Source organism: Xenopus tropicalis, chromosome 2 (assembly GCF_000004195.4).
Source record: "Xenopus tropicalis strain Nigerian chromosome 2, UCB_Xtro_10.0, whole genome shotgun sequence".
NCBI lineage: Eukaryota > Metazoa > Chordata > Amphibia > Anura > Pipidae > Xenopus > Xenopus tropicalis.
In genome coordinates, this window is record NC_030678.2 from 148817872 (window position 1) to 148840204 (window position 22333).

At 42.1% G+C, this 22333-nt stretch overlaps 1 protein-coding gene across 1 annotated transcript; it reads left to right on the plus strand.

Annotated features, from left to right (window-relative positions):
• Positions 1-546: 546 nt before the first annotated feature.
• gpd1 (glycerol-3-phosphate dehydrogenase 1) lies at positions 547-18584 on the plus strand. The gene is made up of 8 exons (NM_001006807.1): positions 547-637; positions 5626-5803; positions 7758-7898; positions 9123-9261; positions 9365-9477; positions 12781-13014; positions 13960-14066; positions 17747-18584. Exons 1-8 carry the CDS (start codon positions 600-602, stop codon positions 17841-17843), a joined length of 1047 nt encoding a protein of 348 aa, NP_001006808.1. The 5' UTR covers positions 547-599; the 3' UTR covers positions 17844-18584.
• Positions 18585-22333: the final 3749 nt, after the last annotated feature.

Below are 22333 nucleotides of genomic sequence, written 5' to 3' on the forward strand. Positions count from 1 at the left end.
ATTTCTTTTTATTCAGTTCCCCTCCTATTTATCTTCCAGTCAGTTGCCTGGTTGCTAGTATAATTTCGACCCTAGCAACAAGATTAATGCTGAAGTTTGAAACTGGAGAGCTGCTTGGAGAAAAGTAAGTATTCAAAAACTACACAAAATGAAGACTAATCGCAATTTTTTAGAAAATCCTTGCCTGCACCAAAGTCCCACTAGGCCCAAAGTATTTGTGTTTATGTATTTATAAAAAATGGCTTACAGTCCCAGTGGTTGCGGCGCTGCTATTCCTACAGGCCTGCAATCTATGAGGCGGAACCGTGCCGTTACCTCACGCTGCCCCAGTCTCCCAGTACCGGACAGTGGGACCAGTCTAAACAAGCTGAGCCAGAACTCGGCACAGTCAGGTGACTCCCTGGGCAAACAGTCAGTGCTATTGGCTGGGAGTGGGACGGGGCGGGGCCAGGGTTTCACATGGGCAGCAGCACACGTGCTTAAATGGCCAGAGAGGCTAAAGGGAAGCGGGAGGGGGCGCAGCGCGGCACTTGCTGAAGGGTTTGGCTGCTACTGACCAAGGGCGACTACAGAACGGCACTCCGCAGCCCCCCGGCATAATGGCACTGAAAGTCTGCATCGTAGGCTCTGGCAACTGGTCAGTAATCCTGCTCTGTATTACACTTTCTGTAAGGCTGCCCCCCTGTTGGCTCCGGCTGCTTGGTGCGCTCTGTGCTGCAGAGACTCACACCTGTTCCTCTCACCCTGACACTTACCTACTAGTGCAAGTACTGCCGCTACGAAGTAGTGCTGGTGCGATTTGTAGTTGCGTGTAGATATCCGGCTTTGGGTTTAGTGACAGCTCAGCCTTTGTTTGTTGTTGAATCGGCATAATCCGCTGCAATAGCCTTACTGTACTGCAATAACCCTACTGTTCTACAATAGCCTTACTATACTACAGTAGCCCGACTATACTGCAATAACCTTACTATACTACAGTAGCCCTACTGTGCTACGATAGCCTTACTGTACTGCAATAACCCTACTGTACATGCTCTTGGCTAACAGTGCTATGCACAGCTGTACATTTCTTCAGCCTACCTTCAAAGCCCTTCAGAGGATCCTGGGAGCTGTATGAATTGTATTATTGCTGGGCTGGAATGCATTCAAGTACTGTACACGGCTATCTGTAACCTGATATGTTGGCTTAGGAGGAGGAGGGTCACCAGTATCTGCCCAAAAGTGGGTGCCTTGCCTATAAAATTCACATGCTTGGCTGGGCAATTGCTCAAGTACCAATAGCCCATGTAAATGGCCTGAAATCCCATTGGTACATATAGAGCAGTGGTACAGAGGCAGCCCCCCTCCCATGGGCAGTATACACAGTGCTGTGTCTCTAGAACTTTTCACATGGGAACCAAAGTCCTGTTTGTAAGACCTTCTATCAGGAGAGTGGGGGCAAAGTCTCCCACTTGTAACCTTGCTCTGTAATGACACCCAGTGTGTTTCTTTAACCCCTTTTTTATGTCCAGCCTGTGCCTTTTAAAGCATTTAGTCTCCCCCAGGAGAATAGCACAGTGGTTCTCAACCTTCCTAATGCCGCGGCCCTTATTATTAACATTTATTTATAAAGCACCAACATATTCCGCAGCGCTGTTTTAATACAGTTCCTCATGTTGTGGTGACCCCCAACCATAGAGGAGCGGTGTTTCTGTTCTAAGACAGGACCCCAAAGGGGTCCCGACCCACAAGCTGAGAACCGCTGGTCTAAGCACCTGGGACATCCCTGCTCACTATAGATTTAGAGAGAGTGACTTTTATCAGTCTATTTATTATGGCCCAAGCCATGACTTAAAAATGCTTACATTTATTAATAGACTCTGCGTTCAGGTGCATGCTGGGAAGAATCTGTACATTTGTTTTCCTTTAAATAAAATCATGGGACATTGACATTGTTGGGGAGCAGGGTGTATATATTAGCGGCGTCACAGAAACTTATGGAATGCTGAATGTTAGTCTGGTTGAATGACGGAAGAGACAGGGTAAACACATTATTTGTAGCTGAAACTAATGTTATTATGTAAATATTACTGGGAAAAGAATGGAAAGGATACATTGTCCTTAAAGGCAACATCCACACAAAATCCATTTGTGGCCCAATGAAAAAAAATGTTATGAATGTAATGTGCTGTTTCTATTCTCTGTACTCCTGAAACAATGTAGCGGAAGCCCACATTGTTTCAAATGCCAGGCCCAGAGGACAGAAAGGGTTAAACAAGTATTGTATTCATCAGCAAATCTACGTACAAATAACCATGAAACCCTTAAAAAAATGCTGAAAACTGGATTTTCTTTTATAGCGCAAATAGAGTTTCTGGTGGGAGAGGGGCCTTATTGTATTGGTTTGCTATTCAGCCCACACTGCACTCCTCTCTAAGATATGGGGCACTGGCACCTTGTCTAACATCTGAATTCTGTGAAATTCAGGTAAGGGACCTGTTATCCAGAATGCTCGGGACCTGGGATTTTCCGGATAAGGGATCTTTCTGTAATTTGGATCTCCATAACTGAAGTCTGCTAAAAATCATTTAAATATTGAATAAACCCAATAGGCTTGTTATGTCTAAAACTGGAATAGGAATCGCATACCTGTACTGAAATATTGTTCATAGGCCATTTCCCATATAATCCATTTTAATCAAATGGGTCTAATTTTAAAAATAATATCCTTTTCTCTGTAATAATAAAACAGAACCTTGTATTTGATGACAACTAAGCTGCATGAAATTATATTGGTGTCAAAACAATTCTATTGGGTTTACTTAACGTTTACATGTATTTTGGTGATTCAAATTTTTATTCAGGGGCCCCAATTATTAACCTGCCCACAGTCCATCCAACCCCCGCCCCTCCCCCTGCAAATCCCGCTAAGTAAGATTTGACCTGCAAATCTCACTTTGTGGCAGGGGGTTACAAAAGACCGAAAGTGAGATTTGTATGTAACAGAAGGGGGTGGAGTGATTGGGGGTTATAACCTACATTTATAACCTTCAGAATGAATCCATTCTGGTATTAAAACAACTATTTGTTAGTTTCAGCTTTAATGCTTAGCTTGGCTATTACTGAGACATGAGAATGGTTCTGCATATGCTTCTGGCTATCAGACAGGAGTTTCCTGTTGACATAGCATACTGTTCCTAGGTATATGTCCCACACTATATGTGTATAGCTCAAGGTGCATCAAGCTTGGAACAGTGTCAGTGCATTTCTAGTGCTGTTCGTTTGCCTCATAACTAGGCTGAAAAAGGCATATTTATCATCGAAAGAGCTCCAGAGTCCGCCAGAGTGAAGTTCTGCCAATCTCTATTAGATATTAAAGACTGAACTCGTACTTGCACCCATTTCAAGCTTTATTCCAGTGCATCTTTCTTTAACAGATTCTGCACACTCTGCAAGCTGCATGTGTGTTTACAATGGTAGTGTGACCATCACCATAGACTACAATGAAAGTTAATTTCTGGCAGATTTTAAAGCAAATAAATAGCACAGCAGTTACCCACAGGGCGGGAGTAAATGTTGTTTGTTGTTTAGTGTATGGCCACCTTCAGTAAGGAGACGGGCCCAGGAAGTGCAGGAAAGCTGGGGTCCCCAACTGAAAGGTGTAATTTTAACTAAATCAGAGGTTTCATGCCTACAACTGATATATTATAGCTCCAAGAACCCCCAACATTTGGAGGCTTGTATGCTTGGCACTGTCATATACAGTGTATACTAGGGTTGCTACCTTTTCTGGAAAAAATACCAGTCTTCCCATATTTTAATCTTTGTTTTCTATTAATAACAGCTGCAGTTACCAATGTATTGGTATTAATGAAGCCCTGGTTACCAGTGTGAATAAACTTTCAGTTATTTCTACTACAACTCCCAGCATACACAGCACTAGGGCCATTCTGGGAGTTTTGATAGAATAACTGAAGGTCTGCACTGTGCCACCTTTCTTAGGAGCTTTCCAAATTAGTGGTTATAATTAGACGTTACAGGGCCCCAAAATAAGATCTTTTTAGGGACCTCACTCCATAGATCTGTATGACGATGCCGTTATGCACACAGTCAGTGGCCCCATTGCTGTACCCATTGCACACAGAGAGTAATATCTGTAATGGCAGGGAGAGAAATGCTCTGCCAAGTGAATAAAAGCCTCTCTCTCTTTATCCAAGCTCTCGACAAGCATTTCATAAAGAGGCCGATTAGTTCTTGCTAAAGTTCCATGCGCCTAATGAAGGGTGCTTAGTCTAGAGACGAGCAAGAAAAAACGAGCAGAGATTCAGTGCAAAATGTAATTAAGCCTGACATGTAATTGTTCTGCATAAGTAAATGTGCAAATGCCACTGAACAGCATGCGCGGCACTCAGTAGTGGGTTGGCAATGATATTTTCTTCGAGCCACGGCCCAACAAATGGTTAATTGGTAAATTTACAGATTTTACATAATTAAATCACCCAGTGACTATGTCTCATTATACATTTTGGCTGGCATGAAGAAATAGACTGAGACTACAGCAATAACTAAAGAGAGACTATCGCAGGCAGCCCAGTAGTAGTCTTTACCTGTCACTTTCCTACAGGAGAGGCGGCACAAGCACTAAGCATAAAACAGGCATTATGGGATGTGGGGACAGACATTAGCATTTTCGAGCCCAAAGAGAAAGACCCAATGCTGTCCCCATTCCCCACTCTGCACAGACACACACACTTACCCTTCCTGTGTTTGGTGCAGGGTAGGGGGGCAGGGGCATTAGCAACCAGCTATACTAAATATGCAGTTAAAATACCAGGAATTCCACTCTAAAAGTTACCAGAGTATAGTATTCCTGGTCTCAGTGCCCTAAAGGCCTAGAGCAATGTTTTAGATTCCCCAGTTCTGTTAATGATGTGCTTGGCCACTTACCTGCAGGGCACCCTTGTGGTGGATCAGTTAAGCAAGTTTTTCTTGGCTTCCAGTATTAGTAGCTGCAGTAGTAGCCAGGCTACAGGGAATGTTATTATAGAGCAGAAACGCTGGAAATGTCTGTTTCCAGACTATGCTTTGCAATTTTAGATTATGTTTTAGTCACAGTAAAGTGTGACTGGAGTTTATCAGAGCACAGGTCACGTGGCTGTGGCACCCTGGGAAATGAAGAATATGGTTATCCCCCTGTTTTCCCATGACAGTATTCCTTTAATCTTGGAGGCCCAATCCTCTGTCAGAGGCAATCATTAACTTGTAGCTCTGTTGTACATCCAAATTTCCCACAAGTCTTTGCTGCTAAAGTCAGTGAATAGCAGCTGTTGCTTCCATTTCAATTTAGCTGTGCCCACTTTCTTGGATCATGTTCTACTAAGCCACACACTTAGGTGGGTTTTGCTGGGATTCTAAGGCAGGATGGGGTGACTGCTGCTTCCTTTCTGCCAGTGACCGCCATGCTTACATGCAACAGGGGTCATTAACAGAGTTTCTGGGACAGGGACTGAAATGAACAATATATAATCTCTGTGCAGTGCTGCAGAATACATTGGGCTATGTAAATAAAGAATAATATAATCAGTCTGTGTTTTCAGAGCCTCTTCATTCTAGAATACTGAACTGCTTCATTTGTTGTTACCTCAGGGGATCGGCCATAGCAAAGATCGTGGGAGACAATGCAGCGAGACTCCCTCAGTTTGACAATGTGGTGAAGATGTGGGTCTTTGAGGAATTAATTGGGGGGAAGAAGCTCACAGAAATCATTAACTCAGACCATGAAAATGTCAAATACCTCCCCGGACACAAGCTTCCAGCCAACGTGGTAAGTGAGCTGGGCATCCCCTTGGCCTTTGGCACATTTACTTCATCACAATGAAGAGTTTGATCATTTTTATCCTTAGGGATTTGCTAACAGAAAGTTGTGCAACACCAGCGAGTTCAGCAAACAAAAAACGATGCACAGTATCAGCAGCATATAAATGCATGTGCTGAGCTAGCACTGAGATTCCAGGGAGTCTGTGAGATTATCATATACCAAGGACACTTCATTAGCCACTCCAGTAACAAAACCTGTGTGGCCCCACTGCACAGAAACAGGAATGTCATGGCTGCTTTGTTTACATTGAAGGCAAATGATTGAATTATGGGGCTAAAAGGCTCATCTTTCACTGGCAATGAGTTATAATAGGTCTTGGGGGTCCACAGTTTCGCACAGTCCTGTGCTGCCTTAATTATTCCCAGTCAGAAAAAAAAAGACTTCAATATATTCAGTTAAACCCATAAACCAATGTAAATGGGATTTTCTTGGAGTCCTTTGGAATTCATTCACAGAATTCATTTTGTTTATTTAATATAATCAGTTAGAAATTCTGTACCTTTTTTGGAATAATCAAGTTACTCTTTACTATCCCCCTCTCAGTAATCTGTCTCTCTACATGCAGCTTTGTGGAGTCAATTATAATACATTCTAATACATTGTCTAGTCAAAATGAGCACACACCAATGTATTTGGCCTGTCAGCCACAATCTGACTACACCTCCTGCATGTAGAGAGACACATTGCCGAGAGAGGGATAGTGAAGAATAATGTAATTTTTTTTTCAATTGACTATAAAGCTTTTTTTCCAGAGATAAATCACTCATATTTTTGTTTTTATAATCGATCCCTTTTCAGTCCTTTAATCACCTCTTCAACATTATTGCTAATATTGGCTCTTGTATGTAAATGGCAATTCAACTTTGAATAAACATATCTAGTATAAATAAATTTAAAGCAACTGGACTTGTTTGAATAAACAGTTTAGGACATCTTTTTTTATAAACTACTGCACAAAAGTAATCCATTGATCTAGAAACCACTTTCATAATAGGAAAAGTACCATAGAACCCCAAAGAGCACAATATTTTAGCTGCAGCCAGAAGCATATTGATTGTTATTATATTTATATTAAAACAAATAAACTGTTGAAGTATTTTTGTGCATACCTTACCTGCAGGTGTAAAGTAACTATTGTGATTCCTTAAATGCCCTTCTGATACCCTCACTTACTCATTAACAGGCCTATCAATAACATGCCAATGCAGTTGCCAATGATATTAGTACATGGGAACCAAGACATACAGTATGGATACTGCTCATTATGTGATGCTGTGTATATACTCAGCCTGCTCATGGCCATAGCCATGTAGCCATGGGTTATGATAAGAATTGCTTGGCCCAGCTACAGCACCCAGCATGCAGAGTTTTCTAGTAAAACCATAGACTGGCAGAGCAGCAGGGGTGTATTTAGAAGGTATTGGGTCCCACAGCAAAATCATTTTATGGCCCGCTAGAACTTCAGGTATAAGACCATTGACATATATTAAAAGTGCTTATTAGTCTGTGCCCCACTGAGTCTACTACCCCCTGGGCCCCACAGCAGCCTCTGGGCATGCTTCCTCTATACTTGTGTCCCTTCTGAGCTGGTTGCCATTGGACCATCTGTCAGTACTGTTAATTGTATCAAATTATTTGGATCAGTGCAGAATCCCAAGTACTTCTTTTAAGATAGGATGTAAGTTTTGAGTATGTAATTCTTCCTGAACAGTCACACCAAAGGTTCTGTCTTCATGGTCTAACATCTGATCCCATTCTCTAAGCTCATATCCAGCTTCACTGTTTAGTCATACCCAATATGTCCTCTTCAGCTTGCAGAGTCATGGAGCTGCAGTAAGATCAGACATGGCACAGTGAAAGTGGCCTGACTTGTACTGTGTTCTGATGTTCCCCTCTCTAGGTGGCTGTGCCTGACTTACTTGAAGCATCTGCAGGAGCAGATATTCTGATCTTTGTTGTTCCTCATCAGTTTATCGGCAAGTTATGTGACCAGCTAAAGGCACATGTGAAAAAAGAGGCCTTTGGCATGTCTCTAATAAAGGTGAGTGTTCTGTTTGTGCTGTGTTATAAGCAGTGATCAGCAATATTTGGCTCTTTCCAGTTGCTGTCCCGTTGGTGGCGTTAATCATTTCTAGCTGATGGCACAAACATGTTGAATTAAGTTATTTCACTGTGTACATTGTTCACCTTTTACCTACTTGGAACCATTGACCTTCATTTATTTCAACAAAAGAACTCTTAGGAGTGTTTTGTAGAAGTTTATTCATAGCAGTGAAAATGGGTCCATTTAATTTTATAGCATATGCAGTGACACTTCATAGCATCCCAGGTGGCATTTTATAGAATAACAGGGGGCATCTAATAACGTCTCAGTTGGCATCTCATAGCATACACAGTGATATTTCATAGCATCCAAGGTGGCATCTCATAGAATCCAAGGTGGCAATTCATAGCATCTCTGGTGGCATTTCGTAACATCTTAGTTAAAGCATACGTGGTCTCAAGTGGCATCTCATAGCAAATGCAGTGACATTTCATAGAATCCCAGGTGGCATTTCATAGCATTCCAGGTGGAATCTCATAACATCTCAGTTGGCATCTCATAGCATACACAGTGATATTTCATAGCATTCAAGGTAGCAATTCATAGCATCTCTGGTGGCATTTCATAACATCTTAGTTAAAGCATACGTGGTGACATCTTATAGCATCCCAGGTGGCATCTCATAGTATCTCAAGCGGCAACTTACAGCATACTCGGTGACATCTTGTAGCATCTCAGGTGGGATCTCATAACATATCAGATTATGAGTTGCCACCTAAGATGTTATGAGATATGTTACCATTTATGCTATAGTCTCCAAAGAGCCAGCTCTGTTATGATATGCCAACTGAGATATTTTGAGTTGCCACCGGAGATGATGTGTGAGGCCACCTGAGATATTGTGAGATGCCACCTGAAATGTTATTAAATGTCACCATGTATGCTACGCCCATTATACCAAGTAATAGATTTACATTTGCATCACAAGCCCCATCTTCTCTCCTGTTTTAGGAATTCACACACAAAACCCTTACCTTAGGGAGAGTAAAACCCCAGAGTTCCATGGCCTGTGCTAAAATACTCAGCCTGCAGTTTTTTGCCATTTTATTGATGCGAAATGCCTTGATGAACATATCCTTTTGTTTTACAAGGGGGGAGGGTTCATGCTTATATTTTACACAGCCTGTCTTGTTGCAGTTCTGACTTTCTGAAACTTTCCAGGGTGTTGATGAGGGACCAGAGGGTCTGCGTCTTATTTCAGACATCATTCAGGAGAGGCTAGGAATCCAGATGAGTGTTCTAATGGGTGCCAACATTGCCAATGAAGTGGCTGATGGGAAATTTTGCGAGACGACAATTGGTAAGTAACATGTTTTGACAAAAAAAGAAGGAAGCAGTAAATTGCTGGATCCTGAGCTCTGACTGGCCCCTTCTTGTGAGTAACAAGGCATTCTCTGTTTTAGGCTGTAAAAATAAAGAGCATGGCAAAATTCTGAAGGAATTGTTCCAAACCCCTAATTTCCGTATCACAGTGGTGGAAGAGAAGGACACAGTGGAAATCTGTGGGGCACTGAAGGTAAGAGATGCAAATCAGTCCTTGGTAGAAATGTATTTATTGGCACCATCCAGTGAATCTGCCTTTTCTTGTCCTTTAACATAGTGCCAAATCCTTTCTGGCTTACAATGTACCAGTAGGGTAGAAACAAAGGTCCAAGTCTAGGAGCGCAGCCTATGGTCTTGTTTATCATTGCTTGTTGTCAATACCTGCTTGAAAAAGAGGATGGTTGAGGCCTGAAACATTGCTTGTACCGTCCAGATTTTGGCCATCTTGGAATAAAGGCCTTTTATCATAAAAGGAATTCTTCTGGTGCTGTTCATTACGGACTTGGTCAGTACCTGCTCATGTCAATGTGACCATTTGCAATGAAGTCATAACTATGGCACCAATATGTTTTGGTTTAATAGAGACCATGAGATCTTGGCAGTGCCTGATTGGTAGGTGCCAGTTGTACTTCCTACTTGAACTGTTAACAGTAACAATATATAATATATCTAAAATTCACTGGACTTTTTAAAAAATCTGTACCAATTATTCAACAATGTTATATGTGGATTTTGTAAACGGGACATTTCATGGCTCCCCCTCTGTGTCCCAGCACCCCAAAACTATTCCTGTATGCACATTCTCCCCCTTCCATGCAAATCAAGGAGGTGCCAGCTGAGCAGTGTCAGTTATGTGAATGTTTAATGGTTTCTGAGGAGGGAACAGCGTGTGAATGATAATGAGCTCACAGCAGGATAAAGGACCTGGGTTTTTTCTTTATTTAAATGCTTTATACAAATGAGCAGTGACTTTGGCCCGGTGTTTGGCCTGCTGGTGTGTTTGTTGGTTTTGGATTGTGTTCCTGCATTGCTATTGTTTGAACAAGAGGTTAATTTACAGTTTCTCAGCACTGCCCAGGGCTGTCTGTCAGTCCTGATATTCTGGCCTCTGAGCACACTTGGCTATAGATATAGCTTTTCCAGCAGCAAGGAAGCGTGGTTGATTGATTTTTATTCCTTTCCAAATGTAATCCAGTGTGAACATTCTAATGCTGCCTATACGTATATATCTGTAAATAAGATCTGCTCACACAGGACCTAAATATAGAAATAATAATAACAATAATTACAATAAAATGATGTAGATTTCTATATTTAAGTCCTGTGTGAGTGGTTCCTAATTACAAATTTTGTGACGAGTTTTATTTTAATGTATTTTTAAAAATTGGTTTTTTTTTTTGCTCTTGAATTGAATGAAATCACTATGTCCCTTCACAGCCAGACCACTTTATGGTATGTGTCACAGCATGGTTCTAACAATAAAAGTAAGGCTTCAGGGAACAAGCATTTACCTTTTATCAGACAATTTGGCTGGGGGCTGCTTTCTGATCCCTCTATGGCCTTTGAGCTCCCCCAGGCAGTGACCACTCACTGGTTAAAGGGAAACCCTTCAGATCAGCTGCTGGAAGCAAAAAGGAAAAGTCTTTCACCTTGGCAGATAGCGAAGACTCTTGTGAAGGCCTACACATCACTTTGATTTTCCAAAGTCACACAAAGTTACCTGCAGGAGGAAACTTTGTGCGACTTCGGAAAACCGTAGCCTTTTCACCTTCGATTCCCTTTGTTGTCAGTGGAAAGGCGTTTCGTAGAGATTAGTTGCCCACTGTAGCAGAGATCTATAGCGGCCGACTAATCATTCCATGGCACATCAGCCTTAAAAGGGCTAAAGCAGCACTGCTTTCAATAGCAATTACATTTACACCTAAGCAAACAAAGCCCTGGGATAGGGGGTGCTTTATAAATAAGTGATAGCAGGCGACATCGCTGTGCAGTGAGGCAGCAGATCATTACAGAGGAATTCTGCTATCTAAGCAAAGTAAGAATGAATTTCTCTGCCCACGGCCTGCAGTTAAGCAGAAGAAGTAATCCTCTGTAAGAGGCTGGTACAGATCAGTAATATAATAAGCATTAGATGTGATGCTAACTCATCAGCCTGCACTGAGTTCACAATGTGAACCCCAATGAAGAAACAACCCCAATATTGAGCTGTAGATAAGATCTGCTCATTCAGAGCTTTTCTAAATATGAACACAATAAATGTGATAAAATCCATATTTTCTTAATTTTTTGCCATTCTAAGACATTTGAGTTCCTTATCTACTTTTAAACAAACAAACCCCTATGTTCTGCAGCCTTTGTAATTATCAGAGGTCCTCTCAGTAAACAGTTTATTAGTTTTCTAAGCTCTTCCTGTGCTCTGCAGGACCAGGAAGTACTAAAGTGAGATCTGTTTGATATATTGAGATATATTAAGAGCCAGAAATAGCAAAAACCTGGTGGAAATGGGGGCCCAGGCAGGTGAGGTGTATGGGCACTGTTGGGTAAAAAAAAGCCCTGCCTGCCTGTTTTATTGAACAAAATAATAAATGAATATAAACCTTATATAATATATTTTCATATAGTTAAAGAAAATTCCATACTTTGTCACTGGATCTGCTACAATCATTCTGATTCTGGGCCAAGGATGTGCCCTCCCCTTTGCCAATCTCTTAAGGTGGCCATACACAGGTTGATTTTAGCTACTGATATCGTTCCTTTAGACTGATTCGGCTTAGACTGATCTGCCCGTGTTTGGGCCAAACCACCGAATTAGCCCAATATCGCCCACCCATATGTGGGCATATCGCTTGGGGATGTCACCTGCTTAACTCTTTGCATGTGTCCAATCCAGCTTCCCATACTGTTGTGCTGGAAATCATGGAATTTATAAAGAAATCAAATATTTTTGTTGGAAGCTTTGCCTTTAGCAACTTTTCATTATTTTATTCAATGAAACCAGAGCAAAGGTTTGCCTGCAGAGACCCTTCACTTTGAATTTGAACTGCATGTCAGGCTCGCCTGGCTGAGACACTGTTTTGGGGTTTTTAGGGTCACATGCACTTTCCCTGAATGTGGCACTCATACTGTATATCCATGGAGCTTCAGCAAACAAACATCAGTAGGCAGTAGCCCTGTGGCAACTAAATCCAGATATCTGCCCACTGTGCAAATGTTTAATATTAGAGTAGTCCACCAGAAAAGGTGCCATCTCACCAGCAACAAGTGAATCACTTTCAGCCACTGTCTCCACTGGTTCCACTCGCCCGGCTGTCTCTCTAGGCTGCTGTACATTTCTGTACGCCCTACTGTTTGACTAGCCATGCTTTGTGCCGTTATTGAATGCCTTCCTGAATCTCAGTGCAAATGGCACAGTGGCATTTCCAAGTCGAAAGCATCATTAATGAGGTTGCCTGGATGGTGGAAATGTTTATTCTAATTTATACCCTTCTTTTGACAGAATATTGTTGCTGTTGGAGCTGGCTTCTGTGATGGGCTTGGATTTGGGGATAACACGAAAGCGGCCGTAATCCGCCTTGGGCTGATGGAGATGATTGCCTTCGCCAAGCTTTTCTGCTCAGGATCAGTCACGTCTGCCACTTTCCTGGAGAGCTGCGGCGTCGCTGACCTCATCACTACATGCTATGGCGGGAGGAACAGGAAAGTTGGTGAAGCTTTTGCTCGGACCGGAAAGGTAAGAGCCAATAATGCATGTTGATTCTCAGCACAGAATGGATAATGAACCCCCTACCATAGTTCCTAAGGATATTAGGCATCACCAACTGACCAAGCTGTGGGTTCTGTTCTTATATATAGAACTCTGTGGTGGGTTACAGTTTAATAAAGTAACTGTGCACTTTGCTCACTGCATTTGTGGGCGGAAAAAAGTCCTTAGATGTACAATAAAGCACTGCTAGGGCTTTTCTTAAAAAAGTGCTGAATCCGCCATCACATTAGGGAGTAATACTGCACGGGAAAGCTACAAACCCATGATGCACTGTGAGACTTCCAGTAATAGGAGGGTAAGTTGCATGAGGTGACAGTGAAGAACACCACTGCAGAATATGTTGGCACTTTCTAAATGCTTGTTCTTAGTAGTAATAATGATAAATAGTGGCTCATATAGAATAGAAAGATTCTGTAATAGTCACCGTTACTGTATAAACAGTTAGTATCACAGCTCAGTGTGCTTCAGGAATTATACTGGAGGTTCCTGTGGGAGAGATAAACATGCCTTTTAATTTACTGGCGGAAATATATAACCCTTTTAATTTACTGCCCAAAGCCCATTTCCACCTTAATTTACTGGGAGGTGTTTATTGCCCCTTTTAATTTACAGCACAGTAAAAATAACAAAGGCCCCTCTAAGAGAGCTCTCCCAATCAGCTTAGTGGCTTGGAGAAGAGAACCCGTCACACAAATTGAAATCGCTGTTTTTTTATTGGAGCTGTTTATTGTATTTTATGCTTCTTCTAATTTTAGCCATATTGACTGTAACTGGAGTCATTAAACATTTAAAAGGCAAGCATGTTTGTCACAGCCTGGTGAGGGCGGTCAGTTATCCCAAGACTTTATTGATTGTTTTCTGTTTATTTGGCACGGTCAGTGTAAATCTCAGACAGGTCTCCTTTTGCTCTAGTCTATAGAACAGCTGGAACAAGAGATGCTGAACGGACAGAAGCTACAGGGACCACAGACCTCGGCAGAACTAAATCACATTCTGAAAAACAAGAACTTGGTGGGAAAGTAAGTGGCCATTGTATATGTAAGCACAGGCAAAGGAGAGGAGCAGAATGGCTTAGAATTAATCAGAACTGAACCTTAGTTCAGTTCTGACCTGGGCTCTATCTGCCAGGGCCATATTATATATAGGCATCCGAGGGCCAATGCCTAGGGCAGCAGATTTATGGGGGTGGCCAGAGGCATTTCGGCCCCTAGTGCTGCCCTGAGGCGCCCTAGGGGATGCCGCCCCTCCGTGTTTTTTTGCGTCAGAGGGGGGCTGCATATCTAGTGCAGTGCATTTTGCACTAGAGGAGCCGAAATTCCAATTTAAAAAGCAGAATTTTGGCTCTTTCAGTTACCAGGAGCAGCTTTTTTCTGCCACTAGTAACTTCAGGGGTGCTGCCATCTGAGGCAAGTTTCTTAGCTCACCTCATTGCAGCAGCGCCCCTGGGGTGGCCCTTAGGGCCTTTATAATAATTTTTTGGTAAGAACAATAAATAAATCACCCCAGCTGCCACCAAAGGTGTATTGTTGCAAAACGCAGGGGTGGGAGTGATGTCACACATAACTGGTCATCATGTCACTTCCGCAAACTGAGGGCTTACTTAAGTTCAGTGCCTAGGGTTCCACCAGACCTAAATACAGTACTGCTATCTGCTCAGCATATCAGGCAAGGGATTGGAATTTGATGCAGCAAAATCCGCAGTGTGTGGTGGGGGCCCAGTCCTGTGTCTGACTGTGCACAGATATTCATGAAGAGGAAGGGAAGGGAGCAAATCGGCTTTTCTCTGAGAAAATGACTGTATGCCATTGGCCATAAGGCCAGGGCTCGATAAGACTGCCAGGCCACAAAAGGGCCCTCTCTTCTGATGACTTAGGGCCTGATTTATGATTGCTCGAGAACTTTGCTAATTCACACAGGGTTTCAGGTGTAAAAAAGCACAGCTATTTCTGCAGTCTTTCCCAATTGGGCTTTTGTAACAAACAAAAACTTTGGCGCCTACAAACTTTTCTTCGTTACCAAAGCTCGCCCCAAATCCAGCATGAGTTAAACTCATGAAGAGTTTCCAAGGGCTTGAGCAACCATAAATAAGCTCCCTGTGTCAGGAATATTCCATGTCAGCCTGTTGTGTACTGTGTTTTCACAGGAACTCAACTGCTATTACCATATAACCATACCATATCAACATATAAGTGTATTGACATTTAATGCTCTATTTAGTAGATGCCTCATACGTTTAAAAGAGGCATTGTTCCCAGACTTCTATAAAACAGCAACCTGTTATGGACAGTAACAAACTGTTTTGTTATGGTAATCTCTGTGGAGATCTATGGAGAATGTCTTGTAAAATAAAATTGCATAAAACTGTTTATTGCTATCTGCAGAGATTCATGGGCCTAATAGCTCTCTTGTGTTATATGTACAACAAGCTTTCTATACAGAAATATATAATGATAATCTCTATATTTGTATGCAGATAAATAGATATAGACATAAATAAGGGCCAACTAATCATCGCCATCGTTTATTTATATTGATGTCTAAAAATTCCTCCACTGGGGTTGATGGATAGTCCTATGCACACATCCGTATAGTTGGTACAATGAGAAGGAATGTAGGCAAAGATGATTGCTGGAACTGAACAGTTCTTTAATACGAAAAAGTACAAATTACATCAAAGCTTTATATAAAAAGTGCACTTATATGCGGAGTGACCACTGATTCATCTCCTTGGGGCCACTTAGCCTGCCAGGCCCCTAGCCACCAACTTATTGGTCCTAGGTAACTGCATTGCACTAAGTATTATAAGTAGCCATATAGAAGTGTAAATCATTTGGAAAAGTATGTTACTTCATATATGAATCATGTGCGTTTCCAGTTGACATGCATAACAGCACAAAACAGCTCACCACAAAACTGTCCTCCTTCTGCTGACAAATCCCTATATTCTGCATTAGCTCTCATTATGTTCTGCCACTTACTGTACATTCACTTCCTCTAATTCCGTCTTCCCCTTTCTCTTTCATCTGTTTCATCCTTTTTGGACCTCAAACAAGTATGAAAGACACTGCATCTGTACCCTCTGCTGAGCCCCTTCATTTCATTTGTGTTTATCCCTTAATTCTTCTATTCCCCAGCTTGCTGGCTATTACAGTCCATTCTTTCAAGCCACTTTGCACTCTCTAAATTTTCTCTACCTTGACCTGCATTATCTTAATGCTAAACCTCTTTTCAATAGTTTTCATGAGACTTCTTTTGCCATTCCCTATTCCTTTCCTCCCTCCATTCCTATCGGGTTCTCCTCTAAACCCCATATTTTTGTCTTAATTTAGTCTCTTTATAGTAGCATATGGCAGAGGTGTTGCGTGCAGTAGGCAAAAGGCGGCCATACACTGGCCAGTTGTAGCTGCCGATATCAGTCCCTTAGACCGATTTGGCAGCTTATTGGCCCATGTATGGGGCACAAACAACAGGCCTGCCCGACTGACATCTGGCCTAAAATCGGCCAGATATTGATCGAGCAGGTTAAAAAATTTAGCTGGATCAGGGACTGCATTGGTCCCCGAACCAATTGCGCCTATTACCGCTGTTCTAATTTGATTGTTTGGCCCCAGGGCCAAACGACCGAATTAGCCTGAATTCACCCGATTTCGCCCACCCATGGGGGATATTGGGAGAAGATCCGCTTGCTTGGCGACCTCGCCAGGTGAGCGGATCTTAACGTGTATGCCCACCTTTAGACCCATACAGCAGCGTATCTGCCGTGTATGGGGCCTCCCTGATCGTTATCTGGCTGAAAAATCGGATAGGTGTCAATCAGGCAGGTTTGATTTTCCCATCGGATCAATGAGCCAATGCAGTCCTCGGTCTGATGGCTCCTGTACCCATGGTTGTAATTAGCCCGTGTTGGTACTTTTTAATTTACCAGAACCTTATTATAGAACAAGACTCTGAGACAACAGCTGAAATGTGTCACAAACAGCTTCAGGGGAGACCCTGAAAGTCTCAGCCTTTTATAGAGGATGGCATACCTTATCTCAAGGGTAAATGACACCCCTTTTATAGCTTTCTGTTTACTCTGTGGTTACAACTGTGCAAGCAGCAAAGTGCATGTGGGGGCTTAGCTAGTCACCATTATCATGTCATGTGATTTTGTAAGATGGATATTGAACTTATATTTTATATCTTACATATCTAGCATATTTATATACTTTTATCTCCTACCTCACCTGCCTTGGGTTGTCTTTATAGGTGACACTGGGGAATTTAATGTGTCCCTTTATACAGAACTTACCAGTCATGTCTCCAGCAAACAATATCACCCACCTTAGGTGGGTATAGCGGGAGAAGATGAGTGGATCTCAATGTGCATATGGACTATACTACACAGGTCTCCATTATTCTGCAAAGCTCGACTGCCAGTTATCACTACTGCCACCTGCTCAAAATCCCTGGCAGAAGCTGCACAGTAGTCTGAGATCTCTTTGATCTTGTGTTTCCTGACGCTTTGCACTTTAAATATTGATCAGATTGCAGGCATCATTTAAATTCTTGAGTGCGTTTCGACTTTATGTATGTGCCTCATTGATCTTATAGTCACTTTGTATCTCTGGGAGGGTGGCCTTTAGGTGCTGATAACGATCACTGTCGTGCAAGAAATATGGCTATAACCCCTCATCCTGTCTGCTTGTCTCCTTCCCAGGTTCCCGCTCTTCACGGCAGTCTATCAGATCTGCTACGAGGGAAAGCCAGTAACAGAATTCATAACGTGTCTGCAGAACCACCCCGAGCACATGTAAAGTGGAACAGCCCTGGCAATCCTTGTCCTTCAACCTTGTGCCTTATTTTAAACTTAGAAATGGGGTTTTCTATGAGTATATTTTATTATATATTTATAGAGCTGGGGCAGGCATCTGCTGGTGTGCTGGCTGTGGAACTACAATTCCCAGAATCCATCCTACCAGCAGGGTTAGTGGTTGCTTAACCCTGATATAGTTTAGTTTGTATGTGAAATAACTACTGTGCGGCAGCCTTATGGGTTAGCCCGGTGCCAGTGGCAGAGAGAGGTGGCATTGGGTGCTACATAAACCTTTACTTGATGGGATATTTGTTCAGGCAAATTCATAGCAGGTTTTTATTTCGATTTTAAAGCAGATGCTGAGTTTTCCTTACACAGTGGCGCCTTCACCCAGGGCTTCTGCAGAGCTTTTTAAGGAAACTCTGATGGGAGAATATGCTTAGTAATGTGCAATTAAATGCTTTTAGCCTAATGATTATTATATTTTAATGGCCCGGGCATATCTTTGTAAATAAGCAGTGGGAAATGATAGTAATTACGCATTTTCAATTGGTGATCTTAGAGGGGAACATTTGCCCCTTGTGCACATCAAGCACATAATTGGGACAAACGATTGAAGAAAAATAGATGTATTATATTAAAAGGGGTTTTATCTGGTGCGTGCTGTGTGTAATATCAGTGTATTCTCCCTGTCGCTCTCACAACACGAGCTAAGAGAAGCTAATAAACTATTTTGTTTACACAAAGGATTCTTAATTTCAAATGAGTTTATTTCAGATTGGTATAATGCAAATTATAAGCAGCATCGGATCTGACGGGCCTTCCCAATCGATATCTGTCAGAAAATCGGACAGGTTGATTGGGCAAATTTAATTTTCCTGTAAGATTGGGTCCGCATTGGCTCATTATGGTGGACCCCAATCCAACAGGAAAATTAAACCTACCCAAATGACACCAGTCCAATTTTCAGACAGATATCGATCAGGGAGGCCCATGCATGGGCAGATAACCAGCCAAATGAGTCTAAAGTACTCGAATCGGTAGCTTAAATCTGCCTTTGTACGGCCACCTTATACCTTTGTAAAAGATTCAGCCAAATACCAACAAATCCTAATTTGCGTATGTAAATGAAGATCTGTGTTTATGTGACAAAAAGTCACATGGTTTTAAGAATTTGGATTCAGTTCGGCCACGAGTGTGGATTCGGTCGAATCCAAATCCTGCTGGAAAAGGCGGAATCCTAGATCCGGTGCATCCCTACTTAGCAGTAGAGGGGAACAGGAGGGAGACTGACAGAAAGTTCACATTATATCAGAGTCTGTTAGGGCTGAAAATGAAGTCTATCAATGCCAAACCATTAGCATATACAGCAACCCCTGCCAAAACTAAAGGGCCTTGGGCCACATTGTTCCCCCTGCTTCCTCTATGATCTAAAACCTCAACCGTCCACAAAATAAGTGGTGACAGTGGCACACTTTGGTCTCGTACATTTTTGGGCTAAATCACAAGTTATAGTTTGGCCTACTTTCCATGCTCCCAGGTTCGGCCTCTAAATAGAATAGATCATTAGCAGGTTTTTGCCTACGGGCAACTAGAACAGTTCTCCCCGACACTGGAAAGCACCTATCGCACCCACTGTGATTGAATGGACTAAAGAAATGGGAGCCATTATGTATATGGAGGAACTAACATGGTCATCATGGGTAATGTTCTTAGAATTACAATAGAATAAATTACTAGTAACGGACTAGGAGCACTATTTAAAATACAGGTATGGGACCCATTATCCAGAATGCTCAGGACCTGGGGTTTTCCGGATAAGGGGTCTTTCCGTAATTCAGATCTCCTACCTAAAGTCTGCTAAAAACATTATTTAAACAGTAATTAAACCAAATAGGATTCTTCTGCCCCCAATAAGGGTTAATTACATCTTAGTTGGGATCAAGTACAGGTACTGTTTTATTATTACAGAGAAAAGGGAATCATTTAACCATTAAATAAACCCAATAGGGCTGTTCTGCCCCCAATAAGGGGTAATTATATCTTAGTTGGGATCAAGTACAGGTACTGTTTTATTATTACAGAGAAAAGGGAATCATTTAACCATTAAATAAACCCAATAGGACTGTTCTGCTCCCAATAAGGGGTAATTATATCTTAGTTGGGATCAAGTACAGGTACTGTTTTATTATTACAGAGAAAAGGGAATCATTTTTAAAAATGTGAATTATTTGATTAAATGGAGTCTACGGGAGATGCCCTTTCTGTAATTTGGAACTTTCTGGATAATGGGTTTCCAGATAAGGGGTCCGATATCTGTACAATATAAGTACACGCTACTAAAGGTGGCCATACACGTGGCGATCTGACGATGTTTCGTACGACCATCGGTCGCACGAAACATCGTAAGATCCACCACACACCATTCAGGGCTGAATCGGCAGGTAAGGAGGTAGAAACAATAGGATTTCTACCTCCTTCTGCCGATTCAGCTCTGAAAGGAGAATTTTGGTCAGACGCCTTCTATGGCGCCCGATCAAAATTTTCAAACTGGTCCGATCGGCGAGTCGTCCGATATCAGCAGCTTCCTGCGATATCGGTCGACTCGCCGACATGCCATACATGCACCGATTATCGTACGAAACGAGGTTTCGTACGATAATATCGGTGCGTGTATGGCCACCTTAAGTGCGCTATGGTGATTTTTATGCAAATCTTATCAGTAAACGGCTGTGCGATTTTCTGTCCTCTTTTTCCTTTTATTTATTATTGAGATTACTGGTTTCTTACTTTACCTGATATTACGGATATTTACCATGAGTACAGGTAGGACTTCATAATGCACAAAAGATAATGTTTATACTTTGACCTTTTGCAATGATTGGTCCCATCTCTGATTAGCCTTTGGAGACATACAGGATAAGTGCAATTAAAGTAATATTGTTTATTTAGGGCATATCAATACAACTTAGTGTAACATATGTACAGATGGTTGTCATTGATTTACATTATTTTTGTAAATGTAAACCTGCCTCATGTAAACATTCACATTATTTCTGTTTCTGAACACTCTCTCTATACTGCAGAATTTAAAATGTTAAAAAATTATTATTTCCTAAATAAAGTGGCTAATTATAGGGGGCAGATATACTAGGTACTCCTACTAAATCAGTTACAAGTTTTTCCCCCACCTGGTGCTCATTTTAGTAAAAAAATGCATTGTCCCAGGGGAAAAAAAAGCAGAGCAGAGCCTTGTCTCCATTTTACTGTTGCTTTTATTTCCTTATCTGCCAATGCACCATAAACTGCACCATACACTGGCCCATGTGGCATATCAGCAGCTAAAACTTTCCAGCTGTCCATTGACATATCAGGCAATAGCCAATGAACAAAGATGTTGAAGTCATTCAGGCAGAATATGATATTATTGTCCCATGCCTGGCCAGCTTTAGAGAGAGGCTGTAAATCTGGCCATACACGCACCGATACTATCGTATGAAACCTCATTTCGTACGATATTCAGTGTGTGTATGGCATGTCGGCGAGTCGACCTATATCGCAGGAGGCTGCTGATATCGGACGACTCGCCGATCGGCCAGGTTAGAAAATTTTGATCGGGCACCATAGAAGGCGCCTGACCAAAATCTCCCTTCAGAGCTGAATCGGCAGAAGGAGGTAGAAATCCTATTGTTTCTACCTCCTTATCTGCTGTTTCAGCCCTGACTGTGTGTGGCGGATCTGACGATGTTTCGTGCGACCGAAACATCGTCAGATCGCCGCGTGTATGGCCAGCTTAAGTTAAATCTTGTGCTACAATCCACCAGATGCTACTCACACAAATACCGAATGCAAACTTTGCTGAGAATTTCTAATGAGCCACTTGAGACTGATTGCATGCCGCTTGGCCTGTGCTAATGTATGCCGGGCCGGCTGCCTTACGGGAGATATCTTATCTGCACAAATGGAAACACCTTTGATCTATAATTTTCTTTTGATCTTATCGCTTATCACCAGGTGACACTCACTGCACAAACATGAAGAGGAGCTTTTAAATTGCTGCTTTTAGGCTGAGGATCTAGAAAAGCGTATTTTATGGAGCGTGAATAATTGTATAAGATATTTAAAGCTGTCTCCCCAGCACCCAAAGGTTACGGTCTCCCCAGCACCCCGAGGGTCACTGCCTCCCCAGCACCATCTCCCTGCTGAGCTCAGGCACTGAGTGGGAACCTGTGGCCCCATGGTGTCACTAGTGGGTAATGTTATCATTAAACAGTTTGGATTACAAACATCATTAAGTGGACAAGTTTTGGTCTCTGAAAAATATAATTTGTCTCAGAATTTTGCAACATGAACAAATTGCTTTTGCTCACAAGCCATGTCTGTTACTTAGCCTGCAGTGTAGGGCGAAGACATACAGGGCGATTAGTCGTCACGACTTGGCAACTAATTAGTACGCTTGCAAATTGGTGCGCAGTTAGTCGTAGCAAGTTG